Source organism: Protopterus annectens, chromosome 12.part0, assembly GCF_019279795.1.
Source record: "Protopterus annectens isolate FY-2018-M chromosome 12.part0, PAN1.0, whole genome shotgun sequence".
Lineage (NCBI taxonomy): Eukaryota > Metazoa > Chordata > Ceratodontiformes > Protopteridae > Protopterus > Protopterus annectens.
In genome coordinates, this window is record NC_056746.1 from 673,433,058 (window position 1) to 673,454,626 (window position 21,569).

General features: G+C 38.4%; 1 protein-coding gene across 1 annotated transcript in view; it reads left to right on the forward strand.

Annotated features, from left to right (window-relative positions):
- LOC122816777 (cytochrome P450 2K1-like) overlaps positions 1–21,569 on the forward strand; it is a 397,116-nt gene that overhangs the window by 73,854 nt on the left and 301,693 nt on the right. Inside the window, exons 2-3 of the mRNA XM_044089795.1 lie at positions 3,045–3,207; positions 6,073–6,222. Of these exons, the coding sequence (XP_043945730.1) occupies positions 3,081–3,207; positions 6,073–6,222 (277 nt within the window). The 5' untranslated portion in view covers positions 3,045–3,080. The remainder of the gene's footprint in view (positions 1–3,044; positions 3,208–6,072; positions 6,223–21,569) is intronic.

Genomic DNA, 21,569 nt, shown 5'->3' on the forward strand with positions numbered 1-21,569 from the left:
AATGTTTCCCCAACAATCTCATCAGTAGTCTGTGCAAGTTTGCATAAGTACCAAAATGAAGTCTTTCACCTACTGATTACTTTCTAGTTATATAAAATAACCCTACTTACTTGAGAGTCTCAGACTTGTTGTTTTTCTCTGCTCAACAAATGCTGCAAAATGTGCCCATGGTGAGCTGAGGTATATAGTATTTTCTGAAACCTAAACTGCTCACTGTGGGCACCAATGATATAGCCCATGACATTGTCTCTCTAACACCTTGGCACCACCCCTTCTACCTGTACAGACAATCCCAGGTCTTTTGGGGCAGTGCACGATGAAGATTATGTAAGTGGGGGCAGGAGACACACAGGAGTGTCTTTGACATCCATTAGGCATATGCATGTACACATTATTGGTTTCCAAAAATAAGTAAATTAAAAATAAAAATAATAGACTCTTTTTTTTTTACATTGGCAGATTTTGCCCTGGATCAGTGGCTGCATGTGATTTGCATTTCTTTGGGGGGTCTAGGGACCGAGGCACTCAGCAGGGCACGCAGTTTCACAGGGGATCACAGGCCCTCCTGTGCCCCCCTGTAGTGCCACCACTGTGTGCCTGTGTGTGTGTGTGTGTGTGTGTGTGTGTGTGTGTGTGTGTGTGTGTGTGTGTGTGTGTGTGTGTGTGTGTGTGTGTGTGTGTGTGGACTGTTTGCATATAGTGTCACTTTTCAGAACAGATGAACATAATAGCCACAGTGTTGGCCACCCCAAAAAACACTTGACTGAAAATGAAATTGAGCATGGATGTTGTTATTCCAGCATATTTTATTGTTTATTTAAGAGATATGCCACCCAGGTGAAATGGGCACAGTCTGACTGAACCAAGATTTTAACCTTCCAACTTATAGGATAAGCAGTCCAGGCTTGTATTAAAGTGGAAGGTGCTGACTATATGCACTATCAAAAGCTAAGGAATTGTTAATTTGGGCTAATGTGCCCTCTGAAACACAAGCTATGAAATTTTATTACTGAATGTTTACTTCAAGTATGTAGTGATGGCACAAATATTTGATTAATAGCATATTTTAACTTTGTGGTTAGAATCACTTATCCCCTGAGTTAAGGTCTGTGGACTCTAATAGAATTTAAAACCACACTAAAAAAAAATCTTAAATATGAGTCTGAGTGTACCTGTTTCAGGGATGCAAGTTAAAGAATGAAGAATCACAACACCTGCACAATAGTAACCCTGGGATTTACTAATGACCACACTAAGTGTACACCATTCTGAATGAACAGACAACACAAGCATAACTCATACCTTCCTCCTAAATTTATTTTTTCTGTTGATTTTCTTGCATCCTTAAATATCAAGGGAGATTCATAAAGGTTATCACAAAGTGCAGACTACATGTACACCACTTAGTGTAGGTATTAATGAATCTGTTCTGGCCCTCTTATACAATTAAACACATCAAAATTCCTGTTATGAATATTGAAAATACTGCTATTGGTGAAAACATGTTACAAATATTGCAAATATTAGCTTTTGGTGAACATATTCATTTTCTCTTACTGTAAGTAATATAAACTTTCCAAAAAGGTTAATCCTACTGTTAGTAAAAGAATGATTGTACTTATATGTCTGAATACTACCTTTGTTTAACACTGCTTATACTTCTGAAAGATATGCTGCAATGCCATTTTAGTTTCCGGCTCCCTTGGAGACTGGGCTGTGTGTGAAAAGAGTCAATCAACCAGCCTACCTATCTGGCAATCAACCTGCAATAACTAAATAAATAAACTTGAAGTAAACAGAAAAAGCAAAATGAGTGATATCCTAGCAGTGGTTAAATTTAAGACGGGACTCCCAGGTAAGTTACATGAACAGGCTTTTTCAGTGTGTCCATAAGAGTAGTGATAAACTGGTGGCTCTAACTGAAAGATGAATAACTAATGAAGAACTGTTTAGAGCTGAGCATGTAACTGAGAATGTCCAGATGTAGAATTTAAAGAAAGAAAGAAAGAAAAAAGAAACTGTTAGCTTAGAACACAAACACATAAAGGCAGCACATCATCAAATAAGTCTGGAATAAAATAAACATTTTACAAGCAAAAAATCAACAGGGAATCTAGTAGAGCACTGTGGGCTGCTTGCAAAGATATGAGGTGTGGGAGAAGATAAAACTACACCATCTTGGGGTAAGAAAGAAAACAACCAACATTTGAGAAATGTATACAGAACAATCCAAGACAAACCTGTTAGCAGCTGAAGGTGCTCCATGAAAAATAAAGGCAATCACAAGCCACCATAGACATCCAAAAGACTCTTAAAATCCTTTATAAAACGAACCCTCGATAAAAAGGAAATATTTCTAACAAAATTCTTGTAGAAGAATATGTAAAGTCACAAAAAGATGCACCATTCATGATGGATAAGTGCTTTCAGGTTTTCCCTTCCTCAGATCCTGCAGAGCAGAAATTATGGTACTTCCTGGTGCTCGAGAAAAGATGTTAAACAAAATACAAGTTCCAAGAACCTACAGGAACTGTACCAGAGGTCCTTGTCTGACACTATTCTAATCTGCACAAGGGGCATGCCCATATTTCATGGCATTGTTTAAACTTCTAGTCAGTGTGATGAATGGGATGAAGGTTGAATTGAGACTGTTTCCTGCCTGTGTACATTACAGAGGTATAGACAAGACACTTGCCTTTTGATATCTTTTATTACACCATAGACAATAGTATTTTGATATATTTTTGTAACACAATAGACACTTGTCTTTTGATATCTTTTTTTAATACCATACCAAGATTAGATACACTAGTCATTAGTGCAAAGGTAATTAAATGAGATGAACCTGAAATCTGTTTTGCACTGTAGTGTGCTCCATGCTTGTGACTCAATGTCTCCGTGACAATACAACACTACAAACCAGAAAGATGTATTGATACATCATGCTAATAATATCAGCATTTCTTAGTAAGAAAACACAGATTGATTTTTAAATGAGAAAACTATGTTAAATAGAACTAAACCAGTTTCTATTCTCTTAAAAGCTGTCAGAGAAGTATGGCACAGTATACACTTTCCACATGGGTATGCAAAAGATTGTTGTGCTGACTGGTTATGACACAGTGAAGGATGCTCTTATAAACCATGCAGACGAATTTGGAAACAGAGGGCGTTCACCACTTTTTCAAAATGCATTCAAAGACCATGGTAAGATTTATCTTCTGAAATGAATAATTTGTGATGCATTTGAATGTAAAATCAGATCAGAATGTTGGAATGTTGTAGTAAAAGCTTCCTTAAATAGTAGTAAAAGAGTCCCTACCTAGTACGTCTAGAACTGAAGTAAGTCTGCTGTTGAAAAGATACGTACATCAAGAACTAGAACGCCATTGTAGAGACATGTTAGCCAACAGCACTGACAGTGATCAGGGGTTCAAAGCTAGCCAGGAGAAATGGACTGATCATGAAAATTAAAGACCTGAAATTCCTCAACTATCATGATAGATTCCCAAAACTCTTCTAATACACAGTGGCATAATGACTGTTCTAAGATGATGTCTCACTTTACATGCCATAAGAGAGACAGCCCTATTTGATAAGATATTTCTTCACAAAACCAGTGGCTGAACAAATATCAGCACTAAGGACCTACATTTACAGCAAAAATTAAACAAACCTTACCAATTTACATGTTCCTAGCTCAATCTTTCTCCAGCATATGGAATAAGTTACTACTGCAGGTCAAAGAAAGTATTTCTTTGACTGTGTTTAAGGCTATTTTTGATGACTGCATAGGTAGACATAAAATTACACCAGAGTTATCGTGCACAGTACTGCTAAATTTGGGAAGTGAGCACTATTAAGTGCTTGAAAGTGATGGAAGAACTTTTAAATGTGTCTACTTGAAGAGATATATATATATATGTATATATATATATATATATATATATATATATATATATATATATATATGGCTAGGCACCTTAGTATCCCTGTAATCACTTACCTAGTATTGGTTCTTTCTTCCTAAGTTCCTATCCAGTGGGCAGATGTCCTTGCAGGAGATAAAAAATGAGGTCTTGCTAAGCCTGCCAAATTATCAGTAAGAGTTCAGAGTATTAGCTGCACCTAGAACCATACATTTAAATGGGCAATTAATGTGGCAAGGAATGCATGTGCTTCACAATAGTAGTTATTTATAGATGAAGTTGTGTGCAAGAATGTACATGTTATACTATGCAGGACATGTATGCAGATGCCTACAGAACTATATATAATGAATGCAGGAATGCTTGCCTTACAGCATCCAAGACATACTTATGGATAGTTGCAGGAGTGCAGAGGCTGTATGGTGATGTGTGCAGAAATGCACATGCTGCACCAAAGAGGCCGTGCATGAAGATATGTGCAGAAATGCATGCACTGCACTGGTCAACCAGTACACATGCCAGGCATGGATATATGAGCAGAAGTGCACACACGTTGACTGAACAGGTCATGCATGCTAGTGCATGCACTGATGTACATGACACTGCACAGCCCAGGCATATAGATATATGCAGGACAGTATAAGCTTCCTGAATAAGCCATAATAGGTGGATGCCAGGTTGTTATATGCCTCATTGTATATGTGAATATGTGAGTTAGTGCCAGCTATGCCAGAGAGAGTGGGGCAGTGCATGTGTAATATATGCCAGCATAGCTAGCTGGAGTTTTGTAAAGAATTTTATTTCAATTGTATCTCAAACTGATTTGTACAGATGCATGTGTTAAGAATATATTTCTAAATCTGACTGTTAAAAATCTTATCAACAGTGGGTCTTGCTTGATAGAAAATAAATACACCTGTTTGTCAGACTGTATTGTAACTGCTGAAATGAATGTATTGTAAGAGAAGATACTGGAAGAGAAGAGGTTAACAAAAACAGCTGGATAAGTTTTAGCCCATTTAGCACAACTGCCAGCTTTTAACTGATCAAATGACATTAATATCTTTAATATTATAAAAAGACTTTGATAAGCCAAAGACGACATTGTCTTACCATAGGCCTAACATGCTTGTCTTATACATGAAATAAACTATCATCTTGTTGATGTACATAAAATGATTGTCAGAAATATAGGATTAATTTACTGAGATTGGAACCGTAAGGTTTATACTAATATATATCCTACTACACTGTATTATGCAATGAAAGCATTATAGTCCAATAGGATTACATCTTTTTTTTTTACCAGCCCTCAAGCTTTTCCATCTAATCATGCTCCCACTGAACCTTTCACGCCACTATCTTGTGTATGTGAGCAGTACAGACAAGAGCTGACGATTATCATCTGTGATCACTTGAGGTTTCTTTATGCCTTAAATTTTCTCCATGATGGCTACTAAGTTCCCCACCATGGAACAGCCTTCAAAGTTAGATGTTCAGTACAGGTGTGCACATGCTAAACCCCAATTATGGTACAATGCACTGCTTGGAAGGTATACATGGCTCACTATTTGGAAGGTTTTACTGCAGCACCAGCAAACCGCCACAAGGTGGTGCCCACATAGTTGGTCTAGGCACTTCCTCAAACAAGAATGGGTGAGCTGACATCAGACACTCACAGGGCTGTTGTTTGGGCTCTATCCTTTAATGCCACAGAAAACTCTGATGGGGTAAGGGCTCTGCTTCTAAAACATACACGTCGAACATGTTAATTGCAGAAAGTCATCCATGGGGGCTGAGGCAAGCTATTATACAGGGTGCACTTCCTCTGTAGGTGATATTAGCTCATATTATATTATATTCAGAATGGCTTGTATCAAAAATAACAATTGTTAAACTTGCTGCGTGCACACATTCTGTTTATGAAGGACACATGACATATGCAGTTATACAGTTTGCTGAAGATTGTTTCAGAATTATTTTCAGTAGTGTTTGAACTTTACACATGCATGTGCATATATCTGACTGGCTGCCCTGAGGCTTTAAGATCCAAACACATCTTCATACTATGTAAGCTAATTATGAAGAAACTGTATTTTAAAAAAAAGATTTAATTTCTAAATAAAGTTTTCTTTCTTAAAAGGTATCATTTTTGCCAATGGAGAATCTTGGAAGCAGATGAGAAGATTTGCCCTTTCCACACTTAGAGATTTTGGAATGGGTAAAAAGACTATTGAACACAGAATTCTGGAAGAAAGTGTAGCTCTGATAAAGGTTTTTGAATCTTTTAAAGGTAGGCTGTTCTTCTAGGATTTAAAAAAAATATATATATTGCATTTATTTCAGATTGCCTTTCAGTCTAATAATCAATGGAAATAATGTTGTGAATAAAAACATATGTAGAACTCATTACAGCTGAATGTGCTTCCAGGCATTTCTGCAGTTATCTCCTACTGACTCCTCTAGGTGTCAAATATTAATTGTTCTTATTTGCATTAATAATTCAAAACCAGGCTCTATACAAGGTACCAGAAGCTTTCATCTTCAAGCATACATGATGACAGACACAACTGTATTGCCATTTGAACCTCTGTCTAATGCAATTAAATAGGTATTGAATATTATTTGTATACTGTTTGTTTGTATTGTAACAATTTTGTTATTTCTCTAAATAGTGTAACATTCAGGTAACACAAACAGACCTGCATAGCCTCATATGAAATCTTACAGCTGTATGAAGGAAATTCTGCTGGCAGTATGTCTCTTACTTGAAAGGTTATTCAGATATCATAAGCTGTTTATACAACATTACAAAATTAATATTCACCTCCTTTATTTTTCCTTACAAAATCAGTTTAAAGCATGAAACTAAATAAATGTCACTAATGTAAATATTAATGTATCCTGAATACTTTGCCATTTCCAGTTTTCTAGTAACTCTTACTGTTCCAGAGGATATGAATATTTGTTTGAACTGTAAGGTAATAACTTCATTTTTAAAGGCTCAAGCCATACCCACTGGGAGTTAAAAGTACACACTCAAAACAGCTGTACTGGTGGAAATGAGTTAATATGTATCTTCCATTTTTTTTGTTTACTTGTTTAATACATTATTAAGGAATGTTTAATAAAGTCTGTCCACATTGTGTTATATTAAATGGAGAACTGTTCGTGCTGACAAATATCCAGCCTTCCATCCACTCTTTATGCATCCATCTGCCTGTCTATTTGTCTTCCTGTTCATTCATTCATCCCTTTATCCATCTATTCACACATTCATCTTATTAACCAACAATGCACCAAGTCATCCATCCATCCATCTATCCATCCATCCATCCATTTGTTAATCCACTTGTCCTGGCAAGAATCATGGTGGCAGAAACCTAAAGAAGGATAGAACATACAACTTTATTTCCAGCAATACTTCCCAGCTCATTCCATGGGATTCCTTGTTGTTACCCTTCTTACAAAGAAAAGCCTTACACTGTGCCAGTGATTGATTACTTTGTGCATCCGTAAATAATTTTGTTCTGTTTGAAGAGAAGAAATGTATTCTTCCTGGGTGAAGATATCCATCCCAAGAATTTCAGTCTCTATACTACAGAAATATTCTATGTAACCTGGGATTCTTTATGTATGAACACCACTTTGGCTTTATTTTCACTGAAACTAAGTTATGCTATAGGTTTTATTTCTTGTAATCTAAAGAGCAGATTCTGAAAGAATTGCACACAGAGCTATCTGAGGAGGAGCACCTGATCTGTGATATATAGCAATAAGTATCCTGTTTTTTTTTTTGTTTTTTTTTTGCTTATTTGTAGCAGTTATTGCTTATTCTAGATATTTATAGCAATGTTATTGTATACTACATACTTGTACTGTATTTCATAGCTATTGGCTCACTACTGGCTGTGATAAACATTTCTGTAGTGTGTTCTGCCTAAAATAGTTTAGGTAGTAGCTGTAATATTCTTCATATTCCTGATTGTGTTGTGAGCCTAGTTGTTTGTTAAAGGCTGTTTTCAGAGCTCATTGTCCAGGCCATCTTAGTTAGGAAAGAGAGTTTATGGTCATTGCCTAGCTGGGTTGCCAGGTCTACGGCTTGGAGAAAGCACCTCATTGGTTCTTTAGAGCTTTTTTTAAAGTTGTTTCAGGTTTCAACTTTCTGTTACTTAAGAAGTTAACTTGAGTGTTTCAGCCATTATACACGGCTATCTGTGGAGGAGCACCTGATCTGTGATATATAGCAATAAGTAGCCTGTTTTGTTGTTGTTGTTTATTTGTAGTAGTTATTGCTTATTCTAGATATGTATAGCAATTTTATTGTATACTGCATACTTGTACTGTATTTCATAGCTATTGGCTCACTGTGGGTTTTCTGCTGTGATAAACATTTCTATAGTGTGTTCTGACTAAAATAGTTTAGTAGTAGCTGTAATATTCTCCATATTCCTGATTGTGTTGTGAGCCTAGTTGTTTGTTAAAGGCCACTTTCTGTGCTCATTGTCTAGACCATCCCCCACTACAGTGAAAGTGTAGTGTTTGTAGTCATTGCTGGTTGGGGTTGCCAGGTCTATGGCTTGGAGAAAGCACCCCATTTGTTCTTTTGAGCTTTTTTTTAAAGTTGGTTCAGGTTTCAACTTTCTGTTACTTAAGAAGTTAACTTGAGTGTTTCAGCCATTATACACAGAGCTGTCTGAGGAGGAGCACCTGATCTGTGATATATAGCAATAAGTAGCCTGTTTTTTTTCTTATTCGAAGTAGTTATTGCTTATTCTAGATATTTATAGCAATTTTATTGTATACTGCATACTTGTACTGTATTTGATAGCTATTGGCTCACTGCTGGTTTTCTGATGTGATAAACATCTCTGTATTGTTTTCTGCCTAAAATAGATTCCCACCCTCCCTCTCTATTGACATCTTGTCTTTATACCTGCTGGCCTTGCAGTTGCCCACCCCTACTTTAAATTTGCTCTTGGACACTCCTCCCAGTCTAGTGTCATTAGATCATTCTACCTAATACAGCGAGAACATCTGAGAAGGTCAACCCACTTAGTTTGTTTCCTTCTGTTCCTCCTTTCTCCCTTTCTTAAAAAAAAAAAAAAAAAATTGCCCGAATCTCCTTGTGTTCTGACTATGCTTCTCAAACATTTTGGAACTATAGAGTATATTTTAGTGCATTTATTAAAACTGTATTTGGCTTAATATTGCTACAACTCAAGTGCTCTAGGTTGCATTGCATCTGAATTGTTTTAGTGTGTTTTAGCTGCTTTTCTGTATATATATAGACATTTCTGTATATGTAGACTAGCTACTTATTCTACTGTATTACTGCCTCTTAAATTATTTTTCAGTTATGCACTTGCCTTGCTTCATTTAAAAAGTTTTAAACTGCTAATTTTGTAGAGTTTTAATTGCATTTACTGTTTAGGGCTACACACTCGTGTGTTAGACTTTTCTGTGTTTATTTACTGTATTATTGTATTGCTTAGCCTGTTTCAAACAAAAGAAAATACTATCTTGTTTGCTCATTTCTCACATTTCCTAGCTAGTATAGTCCAGATCCCAGGCTTTGCTGGTTTCAGGACTTTATTTTCTGTGTTCAGAGCTATCCAGATCTTGCTGTGGTAGAGGAAAGTCCTATTGCTAACCAGAGGGAGTGGTGGGCATTGTACTGCCTATCTAATGCTAGAGGAGTGGTTTCCAGCTCTGAAATTGTAATTTTGTTAGCCATTTTGGGTTGATTTCTATCCCTTTCAACTTTCTGGCTTAAAAATGCATGTGTTTGTGCATTTTTCACATTGTGCAGCACCACTGGGCTATGGTTAAACTATTCCAGTTGTCAGAAAGTCTGCTCTTCAAATTTTCCCTTAGAACTAGCTGGTTTCTCAGTAGTAGCACTAAAATCTGAACCCCTTTGATTAGCACTTGCTATAGAACCTGCTGGAAAGCACTAGGAAGCCTTAAACTGATACAAGCACTCAACTCTCCTTGTCAATAAGGAGAAATTAATCATAGGCACTAAACAGCCTATAATTGCAAAGTACCTTGCAAAGCTAAGGGAAAACAGCTCTTGTACTTTACAAAAAAAGCATCTAAACAGGCATGTCCAAGGGTCAGCTTCCGGTGATTTCTCCTATTCACTTGGTCAATCTGGGCATGCTGGGGCAATGCAGCAACGGCCTTATGTACACAGACAACCCTCTCCTTCTACCACCCAACACTACAACCTGCGAGAGATTCACTTAGCCAAACTGGAAGCAAAGCTCTCTCTAGCCAAGATTGTGCTAGACAGTCAAGAGGAGAAGGTTAACACCTGCACTACACCTCAAGCAACACATAGCCTTTCAAAGCCCAGATCATCAACACCCACACATAGCAACACTAAACCCACATATGTGGAGGTTCTCAACATTAACTTGCCCAAGCAACAAGGACCTCCGAAGCTGAAATGCAAACAAACACCAGTCACAACCAAAGTGACACATAGCTCACAACACCAGTGTGCCACCCAACAACAGCCCCTAAGGCAAGACAATGTACCCAACACTTTAGTCATAGGTGACTCTATAGTCAGGTACACTGCTGTCCCACACACCAGGCTGAACAAGGAGAAAATTACAGTCAGCTGCCTGTCGGGTGCCAGGATCCGCCACATAATGTATGTACTCAAGTCACTCCACAACAACTACAAATATGACTCTGTCATTGTCTATGTTGGAGGGAATGACTTGAGATGTACCTCCTTGGACTACATGAAAAGAGACATGGAGGAGCTCTCAGATCATATGGCCCAGGCAGTTATGACCCTAGCCCTGAGTAGCATCCTGCTTTTACCCAGAATGATACCACAGTATAAGGACAAAATGATTGACTTCAACAATTGGCTAAGCTTCTGGTGTCATTCAAAGGGGATCCAGTATCTGTCTGCCTGGGACGACATGATCAACAAACCACGATGCTTCGCCAGAGATGGTCTGCACCTGTCAGACCTGAGATTCAGGTTACTGGCTAAAGCTCTTGCCACCCCCATAGTGCCTTTTTTAGGCAAGATTCAAAGGACAAAACCACCACTGTAACAGATACAAGCATGCAAAATCTGAAGGTAATTCTACTCAGTGCAAGAAGTCTAAACCTCAAAATGCATTCTCTCGAGGCACTCCTAAAAATGGAGAACATCGATATCTGTGCAATGCCCGAGACCTGGTTCAAGGCTCCATTGAGCAACCCTGCAATGCCAGGCTACAATTCTTACCACACTTTTCGGCCACCAAACCAAGAACGAATCACTAAAGGTGGAGGAGTGTCCATATTCACCAAGGATATTCACACCTCCAGGCTAGGTGCCCAACACAATGCAAACTCTTCAGGTGCAACTAACACTAGGTAAGACTGCAATCCAAATTGTAGCTTGCTACAGATCCCCCACCATGCCCCAATATTCTCACTATACCTTTCTAAACATACTGGAAAATATTAAGATACAACCAAACACCCTAATACTGGGTGATTTCAACTACCCTGCCATTAACTTGGAAAACTACTCGGGTACCAAAACCTTTTCCCAACGGTTCTTGGAATTCATAAATTCCAACGCCCTCGATCAACTAATCCATTGCCCCACCAGGGGCTCCAATATCCTAGACCTTGTCATTACCAACATGGGAGATAGATGCGCCACACCAGTGGTCACCCCCTCAGTGGTCAGGTCTGACCATAAGCAAATCACCCTTGACATCCACATCCCACCCCCACCCCTCAGTAAGGAAATCTCTGTAAAACACTTCTCCAAAGCCAACTTCATTCTACTCAAGTCAGAAGTGGCAAACTTCATGATGCCCATGCAGACGGGAGCTGAAAGTTCAACTGTTGAATCCTACACTAAGGCGCTGTACGAGCACATCAACTCATGCATGAATCATGCCATCCCAAATAGAACCAAGACTCTCTCCTCCATAAAAAGGAAGTCAATCTGCTGGTCCCCATGCTATAAACAAACTATACAACAGAAGGAAGAAACTATTGCAGAAAAGAGGAAAATCCCAGGATGCAAAAAACTCCCTTACCAGCCTCAGTAAGAAGGTGAGATCCCTCATAAAATCCTCCAAAGCTAGTTACCTAAATAAAATTGCCAAATATTCCAAAGACAACCGCAAAGCATTCTATAGTTATGTCAAGAATCTAAATGGCAATGCTCAGATCTGCTCTGAGCTACAACAGAATGGCATTAAATATACTGGTCCCAAGGATATTGCCAATATCCTGGCAGATCGATTTAGTGCCAACTTCACCCCCCTCTCATCCACTAAATGGCCTATCTCAATACCAAAAGATTGCCAAATTCTGGTAATCATGGCCAAACAGGTAGAAACCGCACTTTCTAAAGCTAAGAATACAGCATCCATGGGGTCCGATGACATCCTGGGATGTGTACTACGTGAACTACAAAATGAACTGGCACCTCACCTAAGTGTCATGTTTAATCATAGCCTCACCTCAGGCTTCATTCCCACTGAGTGGCACACAGCTACAGTTATCCCATTCCACAAGGGGGGATCCACCTTGGATCCTGGGAACTACTGTCCCATCATTCTGACAAGCCTGATCTGCAAGGGCATGGAACGCATTATCATGGAACTTATAAATAAAGACATTGGAAACCTTCAAACACTGGACCCCACCCAGTTTGGGTTTGTGAAGAGCCAATCTTGTCTCCTGAACCTGATTGACTTCTTCAAATCAGTCTCTAGAGTTGTGGACGAGGGTAAGGTGGTCCACACAGCCTATCTGGACCTCACCAAGGCCTTTGACACCATCTCCCACTCTGGAATTATAGATAAACTTATTAAGCTGGGCATATATCCCTACATCACTCGATGGATTGCCAACTGGCTTACTGACAAAACCCAGACAGTAAAAGTAGCCTACTCCAAATCCAGCTCCAGGCAAATGACCAGTTGAGTACCTAAGGGTTCAGTCCTGGGACCGGTCTTGTTTGGCATCTACTTCTCTGAAGTACAGGCCTACACTAAGGGACTCTGGCTAATAAAGTTCATAGATGACTGCAAACTGTGAGCCATTATTGAATCCCCAAATGATGTGGATATTCTACAAAAGGGCCTTACAGAAACAGATGCTTGGTGCCAGAGCCATGGGCTCAAGCTTAATGCCAAGAAATGTATAGGTATCCCCGTTGGGAAAAAAACATGTACCCATTAATTACGACATAGGTGGCAGTACACTAAACACCAAAAGTGTGATGAGGGACTTAGGGACACAGGTGGACAATGGGTCTCACCTTCGATAACCACATCACCACAACAGTCAGGAAATCCTTCTGTGTGGCACACCTCATCACTAAGGACTTTTCATCCAGAAAAAAGGAGGTCATTGTCCCACTGTACTCATCCCTCATTAGACACATTATAGAGTACAACGCCCCATTTGGTATGTACCTCACAAGACATCTGCAACAGCTAGAAAGGCCACAGAAATACCTCACTAAAAGAATCACAGGCCTAAAGCAGATGCCCTGTGCTGGCCGTCTAAAAAACTCCAGCTATACTCTGTGGCATATCGTCTACTCAGAGGCGATCTCTGCTTAACATACAAGGCCATGTCAAACCCAGAGCTGTTGGACATGCTCCACTTAAAGAAATCCCAATCCCTCAGAGCCACACACTCCAGGGATCTAAACCTTGTCATCACAATGAACAAAACATGCTGGAGGGATAGGTTCCTGACCCAGAGACTCCCCATACTCTGGAATAGACTGCCCATACATGTCAAGAAGCGCACCTCCTTGGCCCTCTTCAAAAGGAACCTTAACAATTGGATGGTAGACAGGAAATTCACCCCAGGGATCATGTCAGTCGCCCTGCTAGACAGGGGTCCAGGGAAGTATATATTGTGGGAAGAAGTATCCAGGGAATTGTTATGGCTAGGCTTCTATAGGCTCTAGGGCCAATAGCCTAGTACCAACCTGTGAATGTATGAACCTATGAATAAGCAGACTTCTGAGTAATTACTAGATCATAAGCATATATAATCATCTTGTTCCATTAATATCCATATGTACTGTATTATACTGCTGAGTAGAATTTAGAATTAGGTTGATAGCCAAATGTAAAAGATTTGTGGAGAGAGGTCAACCATTTTGGACACTTCCAGATGGTAACAAATAGAAAGATCTAGACCATTACTAGTCAAATAAAATTTAAAATGGAAGAACAATGCAAAACTTAAAATGAATTATTGTTGAGCAGTCTTATATATACAGGATAAAAGTTAAGATAAATAATCTCTGTTTACTATGTTGAAAGCTTTTTGAACATCCAGAGAGCCGTAAGGTATTGCTGTTCTTATTCTTTCTGTAATTAATAGTAATCATAGCCTGCAAAGTTTGATCAGCTAAGCACATCATTCTGCCAGGAAAAAATCTACTTGGAATGGGGAAATTTTCCCCAAAGTCATATGAAGGATTGGGGTTCAGGCACTTAAACTACGAGACATTTCTCTGTGTTACATTTGGTTTGAGACACATGCCTGAAGTGACATTCAGCTGCAGAGAAATATGGCTGTTGCAAATTCCCTGTTTGCAAACAGATTAAATAACCAAGTACATGGTGGCAAAAAAGTAATGAGTGCTGTGATCAGTGAACAGTACATTCTTATGTAACTGCAGATGTGTGCTACAACATGGAGTAAATCCAGCTTGCTACCATAGTCACATTTATGCTCCAGTATGCATTTTAGGTAATGTCCCCTAGACACAATGAAGGGGTAGTGGTCCACATACACCAGTTATAAAGGTGCTGCCCAATTGTGCACTACATTTTTATTGCCACTGACATGCCCACTGACCAGCTTCCTGCTTATGCCTTACACACTGCCTGCTGTCTTGTGTTGCCTTGGGAGTCCAGGGGTATTATTTTCCCAATGTGCATTTGGTTATTGAAGTTGTGGGCATAGCACAGCATTCTTCTCTGCCCACAGAGAATTCACAACAGCCATATGTCTCTGCAGCTGAATGTCACTTTAGCCATGTGTCCCTAGCCCAGATTATCTGAACCCGAAGAATTGTCTTGTTCAAACATTTTGCAGTAAATTTGTAGTCAACATTTAAGAGAGAAAATTTGAAACATATATATCACCTGAATGAGGTTTTCTAATTAGAATTACAGCAGACAGCAAATTAACCTGAAAATACATGGGGCTATAGGATGGGCAAAATATGTATTAAATTCTAAGGGTACCTGGCCCTGCATTCTTTTATACAGAAAAGATGACATTAAGCCTTTTATGGCCTAGAAAGATTAAAGGTGGCATGCAGAAACAGAAGTACTTTAGGCACTGAAGGCAGTGTTTTGGTGGCATGCTAGGTGTTTCTTATAAATGGAGAAAATTTATTGAGTTGACCAAAACATATAGGAAGGTTACACAATCTCCGTCCAAGATGCTTATGAAGATAGAAAATTATTATCTTTTCAGATTCACATTGTCTAATAATATATTAGCCTGAGAAAACATAAGTGCAATGCCATGCAGGCTAATGAGAAAATTAAAAATTATAGATTGAACAAAGAACAAAAGCAATACCTTGGTTAGACCTTAACGTAGTCATACCTAGAACACTGATAGTTCTTTGTTTCATGGCTGCAGCACTAGTTGTGTGGGTTGCATTGTCTTATTCAAGCCTACAGTAATTGAAATAATACTGAATTTTTTTACATTAAGTGCCTGGATTAAACAATTTATATGTGAGAAAAAATTTTACCTGACAAAGTTAGGCAAAAGGGTACTTAATTTGTTAAATGTAAAATTTGTTTTCTCATTTTTACAAATATGTTGACCCATAGTGAGGAGACCATTGCCTGCCACTGGTATTCCTTCACTGTAGCTAATGGCAGGAATCACACCTGACCCCCAACCTCATCCAAAACCTTCCTGTTGTTTAAAAGGAGACTGAAGTACTCCAGTGCAATCTCATATTCGTGGCCGTGGGGAATTTTTATTTATTTACGCTACACATTTCCCTGCTCTAGCAGCCAAATTGCTGTGACTTAAAGCAATTATATAAAAGAATGTCAGTTGGTATGTACCCCTCAATAATTTTTAAGCATAGGATGAATACCCTGGTATCATCACCAGAGCTGCCATCCCTGCTAATGAATCCCCCCTCCTTCCTTTCTGGGACACCCCTGCCAGTAAAATACTGCTGCCTTTCCTATCCCCCTAGCTGGCTTCTCATATACCAGGTTTGCAAGGTGAATGTAAGCCACCTGGGTCACAGTCAAGCCTCCTTTCCCATCTCTGTACTATGGAGCTGGCATAGTCTTTTCTCACATTTCAGTTTGAGGTTACTTTAAGTCACAGGCCATTGCTCTCTAGTCTGCCAGCAGTAAAGAGTCTGGCACTACATTAACTGAACACCTGCAGGTATGAATAATTTAATATATTGTTCTTTCAGAAGATACAGCTACCCAGGTCATCAAAGAAAATGTATTCATGAGGGCAATCACAGTTCATATTCACAGTTTATCTTCTCAGGGAATATTTGGCTTTTGGTAAAGTCATTTAGAGCCAGGGTAAATGCAGACATCCAGTAATTTGAAAATCTGTACTATGTCTGTTGATAATGAATTCATATCCAAAGCACAAAACAGAAGTGTACCTTTGTGACAGCAAGGCATATCCAACATTTTAAATGCATCTAACCATAGTCCACCCCCTCTCCAAGTGACTATTCATCTTCACATCTGGAAATACTGTGGTCCAGTGTTTTCCAAAAATGACTAATATACTAGAAAAATATTATTGCTAGTGAATTCATATTCTATCATAAGTACAAACAGTGAGTAAAATAAAACAATATGTTTAAGTAGTCGGTAGTTTTGTAGTCTCTTTTTTCCTAGTAACTGATTCCAGAAAAAAAAAACAGGTATCATTTCCAACAATGATATCAACCCATGGTCTACATTACCATGACTACCAAAAGCTTAACCCACATTGAAATACCCTTAAATGGGATAATCTTTACTAATTGACATTATCTACTCACAGACTTGGACCATTTATGCACCCAGACTCACACTTACACACACACACACACACACACACACACACACACACACACACACACACACACACACACACACACACACACACACATACATTACACCTTCAATGATAGCTGCCAAGTGAAATCTGTAAACACACCTGCATAAATTATACACTGGCTGTTTCAGACTCAGATTATTTTATGAATGCCTTGTTAATCTTTAGCTGGCTCTGGGAGTCAGAAGTGAACTGAATATTAAATAGGAAAGTTGTACAGCTGCAGAACAATTTAGGCCTGGAACTTTTCAGTAATTAGTAATTAGTAAAGATCATAAGCATTGCTATACTACCAAGTACATAAAGAGTTATTTTAATTAACAATGTCTGCTAGGAGGAGTGAAGCACATATATACTATGTGGAAAACGTTTTGTCTAGCACAATTAACTGTACATTTGTTCACATTTGCTTTGAAACTTTCCTTGAACCAGTTGTTAACTTAGTCTAACTCATGCTGGAACAATAATAAGTTGGTTGAAGTTTGAATAAAAACAGTCAATTTACAATCATCTGCAAACAGAGACAACCATAGGCCAGGCGTTTTGGCCTGAAATGTCTGAGAAATAGATGCCAAATAATAGATGGCTAAACACTGTGCACTGGGGTTTAACTCTGGTCCCTTTTTGCTTTGAAAAGTGGCATCTGAGGCTCTAAGCAATAGAGTCTGTCTGACAACCACTTAGCTAATTGTTGCACTAGATAAGGCTTTATATTCAGATTTACAACTCTGTGAATAATGTTTGGATGAGGAATAGTTCAAAAGACAAAGATGAATTGATGAGGGCATAGATTTAAAATATTTATCAATGTCAATATTAATGAAGTATGTGATAACACATTTAATAGTTTTACACATGAGGCTAGTGAGACTAATGGGTTTCTAGTTACAAGAGTATGTGGTCGGTCCTTCAATTTGTAGCAGTACTACAAAGACTGTTTTCCAGGATTCAAGAATGTAATGAATGGAGAGGCTTAGACTAAGGAATTTAAGGAGGAATTTGGATAGACCATATCTGTTACTGATAATCACGGAACCTGATAAATTATCAGGACCTATGGATGAGGTGTCTTAGCTTTTCAGAGTGCCAAGGAGACTTGTGTTATAATAATCAAAGGAGTGGCTGGGACTGTGGAATCTGTGGAATAACTATAACTGTGGCTAGATTAAAATCTGCACTAAATATGTCAGCTAGGATATTACCTATTCCCCTTTGAGCTAGCTCCAAACAGTATTGATTATTAGTTCTTGACATAATCTGTGGCTCTATCCTTCCTTTCCTGGTGTTCTAGGATGTGAGGTTTAAGAAAACAAACACACAGACAGCAGATAGGGACTTGATGATCAGGCGGTAAGAATAGTACAACATTATTAAAATAATGCTTTTAACAAGCCAAGCACTGCTAAAGAACGGAGGACTGTTTTACCTGGGAACATAAATATTATTCTTTTACTTGGAAATGGCATTGTGGAAAGGGACAGGAACCATTTAATAACTGTGAATATTAAAATGATGCTATTATGCCAATCAGATGGTATAGTCCTAAGGCAATCATGTACAAGAGCAATTGAATGGCATATAGTCCCATGGCAATCATCTACAGGGATACTTAGATCGTATATAATCCCATGGAAGTGATATAAAGATGAACATAGCTGGCATATAGCCCCTTGGCAGTCATCTACAGGGGTACTTAGATAGCGTATAGCCTTAAGATAATCATAAGGACATATAATTCTGTTTTATCGTCACACAAAGAATTATCAGGTTTTGCTTTGCAGTATTTTTTCTGACTCATTTTACAAGATACTGCATCAGTGTTTGCACTCCAATTTTATCCCCCTGCATTTTCTTCTGTATTTCTATTCCTTGCTGAAACTAAAGGTCACTGACTATTTGCAATTACACAATTGGTTGATTCTTCATATATTTTGAGCAAGCGGCATGTACTGACCAAAGCAAAATGCACTAATTTATATATAAGTAAATGCAGTATTAATAAAACTGTGCAATTAAATATAGGAATGTTTGTAAATACTAGCTAAACTTCAAGTGGACTTTTCTTAAATAGCTCTTGCCTGTGACACATTTCATGTTACTAATATACACATTAAAATACACATATCTTCACTCAGTGACCATCTTCCTTTATAGTTCAGAGCCTGTGGTCACTACATCTAACCCCAATACTGCAGGAGTTCTTGCCACAAGGTACAACTCCCAAATGTTTTCACTGAAAATGTTGTCATTGTACAATAACCTGTGGTCACTACATCTGACCCTGATACGGCAAAAGACCTTCCACAAAGCCCAACTTCAAAATGTTTTCACTGAGACTAATGTTGTCATTGTACAACGTAAGCAAATTTAACTTGAAGAACCTAGCTGTGTATCAACTTCAACTAGTCAAACAAATGCATTTGCTGGAAAGTGGTTTTAATATCACTCCCTCCAAAACAGTAGTCCTTGCACTCTACGGATGACTTACTAAGTTGGCCACTGTCTTTTTCATATTTTATATAATATGGACTATATGGAACGAAAGACTGAGTGAGATAAAATTTAATGGGAAAAAGATATTTATTTAGTTATTTGACATTTGTTTCCTGGGATAGTCTGACTTGGCAGCTACCCATTTTCAGTGGAGGCCTGGGGAGAAAAGCTCCATAAGCACAATCCAAAAAGAAGAACTTACATTGAATTGTACAAAGCGAGTCCTATCTTACATAGCAACAAATAATCAAAGTTAACAAAGCAATAGCACACAGTTACATTGTCATATTGCTTGTATAGAGAGCTTCTAAATTTAGCAAATCAACAGTACATGGATACATAGCAATCTACATTGTTTATTGAGGTATTGACAGCATGACTGTTTTTGCAGTATATAGAGTGTCAGGGTAGTAGAAAGGGGGGGGGGTCTAAATGAACAGTCCTAAGAGGTAGTATTAGTAGAATAAGTAGGGAGTGTTAATCAGGGTTGGAACATGACAGAGCCATATGCTAGTTAAATGACTTTTGAGTAATTTTTAAAGTGTGCAGGCTTAGTTATAGACCTGATAGTTTGAGGGAGTGTGTTCAAGACTCTAGCTACATCATTTGAGTACAGTGAGTCGCCTGCATTATTGTTGGTCTGGTTTATTTGTAATAGTGATTTATTAGTAAAACATAAGACATGATTATTGGAAAAAGGTTGTATTAAGTTTTGAAGGACTGGGGTTTTATCTGGTTGGTAAACTAATGTATGGGCCATTGTAAGCTGTGAATAGGATACTAGATTGGGAAGGTCTAACTTGGATAGTTGTTTCAAGGCTAAGCAGTGATGGGATCTATATGTAGAGTCTGTGGCAAATTTTGCTATTTTATTATAACAAGCTTCAAGTTTACTTAGATGTGTTTTCTTTATTTTGGTGAGTAAGGGTGCAGCATAGAGGAGTGCAGACAGTAGGTGTGTTCTTGTGATGGTGGCTTTGGTGTCATTAGTCAGAAATTGTTTGTTTCTGTATAATTTGCCTAGTTTTTATGTACCTTCATGATATTTTGAGCTATATGTATGACAAATGTCATGTTATTGCTTATAATTACACCTCAGAGTTTAGTTTGGGATACAGGAAAGATGATGGTGTTATCTGCAATTGTGATATAGAAAGTAGGACAGGGGGGTCAGTGACCTTTGCGGGTTGGAAGAGCATAAGTTTACTTTTGTTCACATTAAGGATGAGCAGTAATTTGGAAAGCCTGGATTCCACTGCAGAGAAAGAAAGTTCTGTTATAGTTTGAAGCTGTTGAAGGTAAGAAGAGGCACATATAAGAGTGGAATCATCAGCACACTGGACTAGGAAAGCAAGGTGGGTGGCAGTGTGAAAATTGTTAGTAAAGATCCTAAAGAGGAGAGTACCTTTTGGAACACTCAGAGTGACTGGAAGTAGAGGAGGGATGTTTTGCTGCCATTTTACAGCTTGCTGGTGACCAACTAAATAATTTTTGAATCAAGCAAGTGCAGAGTGACTAAGTCTTAGATCAGATAGCAGTTTGCAGTGTGAAATGGTGCCATATGCCTTAGACAGATCTACAAAAATATATAATAATACGTTGCCTTGATTCCTGTATTGATTGACCATGTTGGTAAAGTTCAAGAGTGCAGTGGTGGTACTATGGTTAGGTCGAAATCCATGCTGTGTTTTGGCTAGTAGTTTGTTAGTTAAGAGATAGTCCATAAGCTGAGAGTGTATGTTTGTTCAAGTATTTTAGATAGTGGGGATAGTATAGCTGTAGGCTTATAACTGGACAGTTGATTTGAGTTACCTTCTTTGTGTAGCGGGATTATATGTGAGACTTTCCACATAGTTGGGACATATTGTTCGGAGATGGATTGGTTAATGAGAATGGATACAGGATATGATGTGACAACTGCAGAAAGTTTAAGATTTTCAACTACAGGTGTGTGTGTGTGTGTGTGTGTGTGTGTGTGTGTGTGTGTGTGTGTGTGTGTGTGTGTGTGTGTGTGCCCAGGTGCAATAT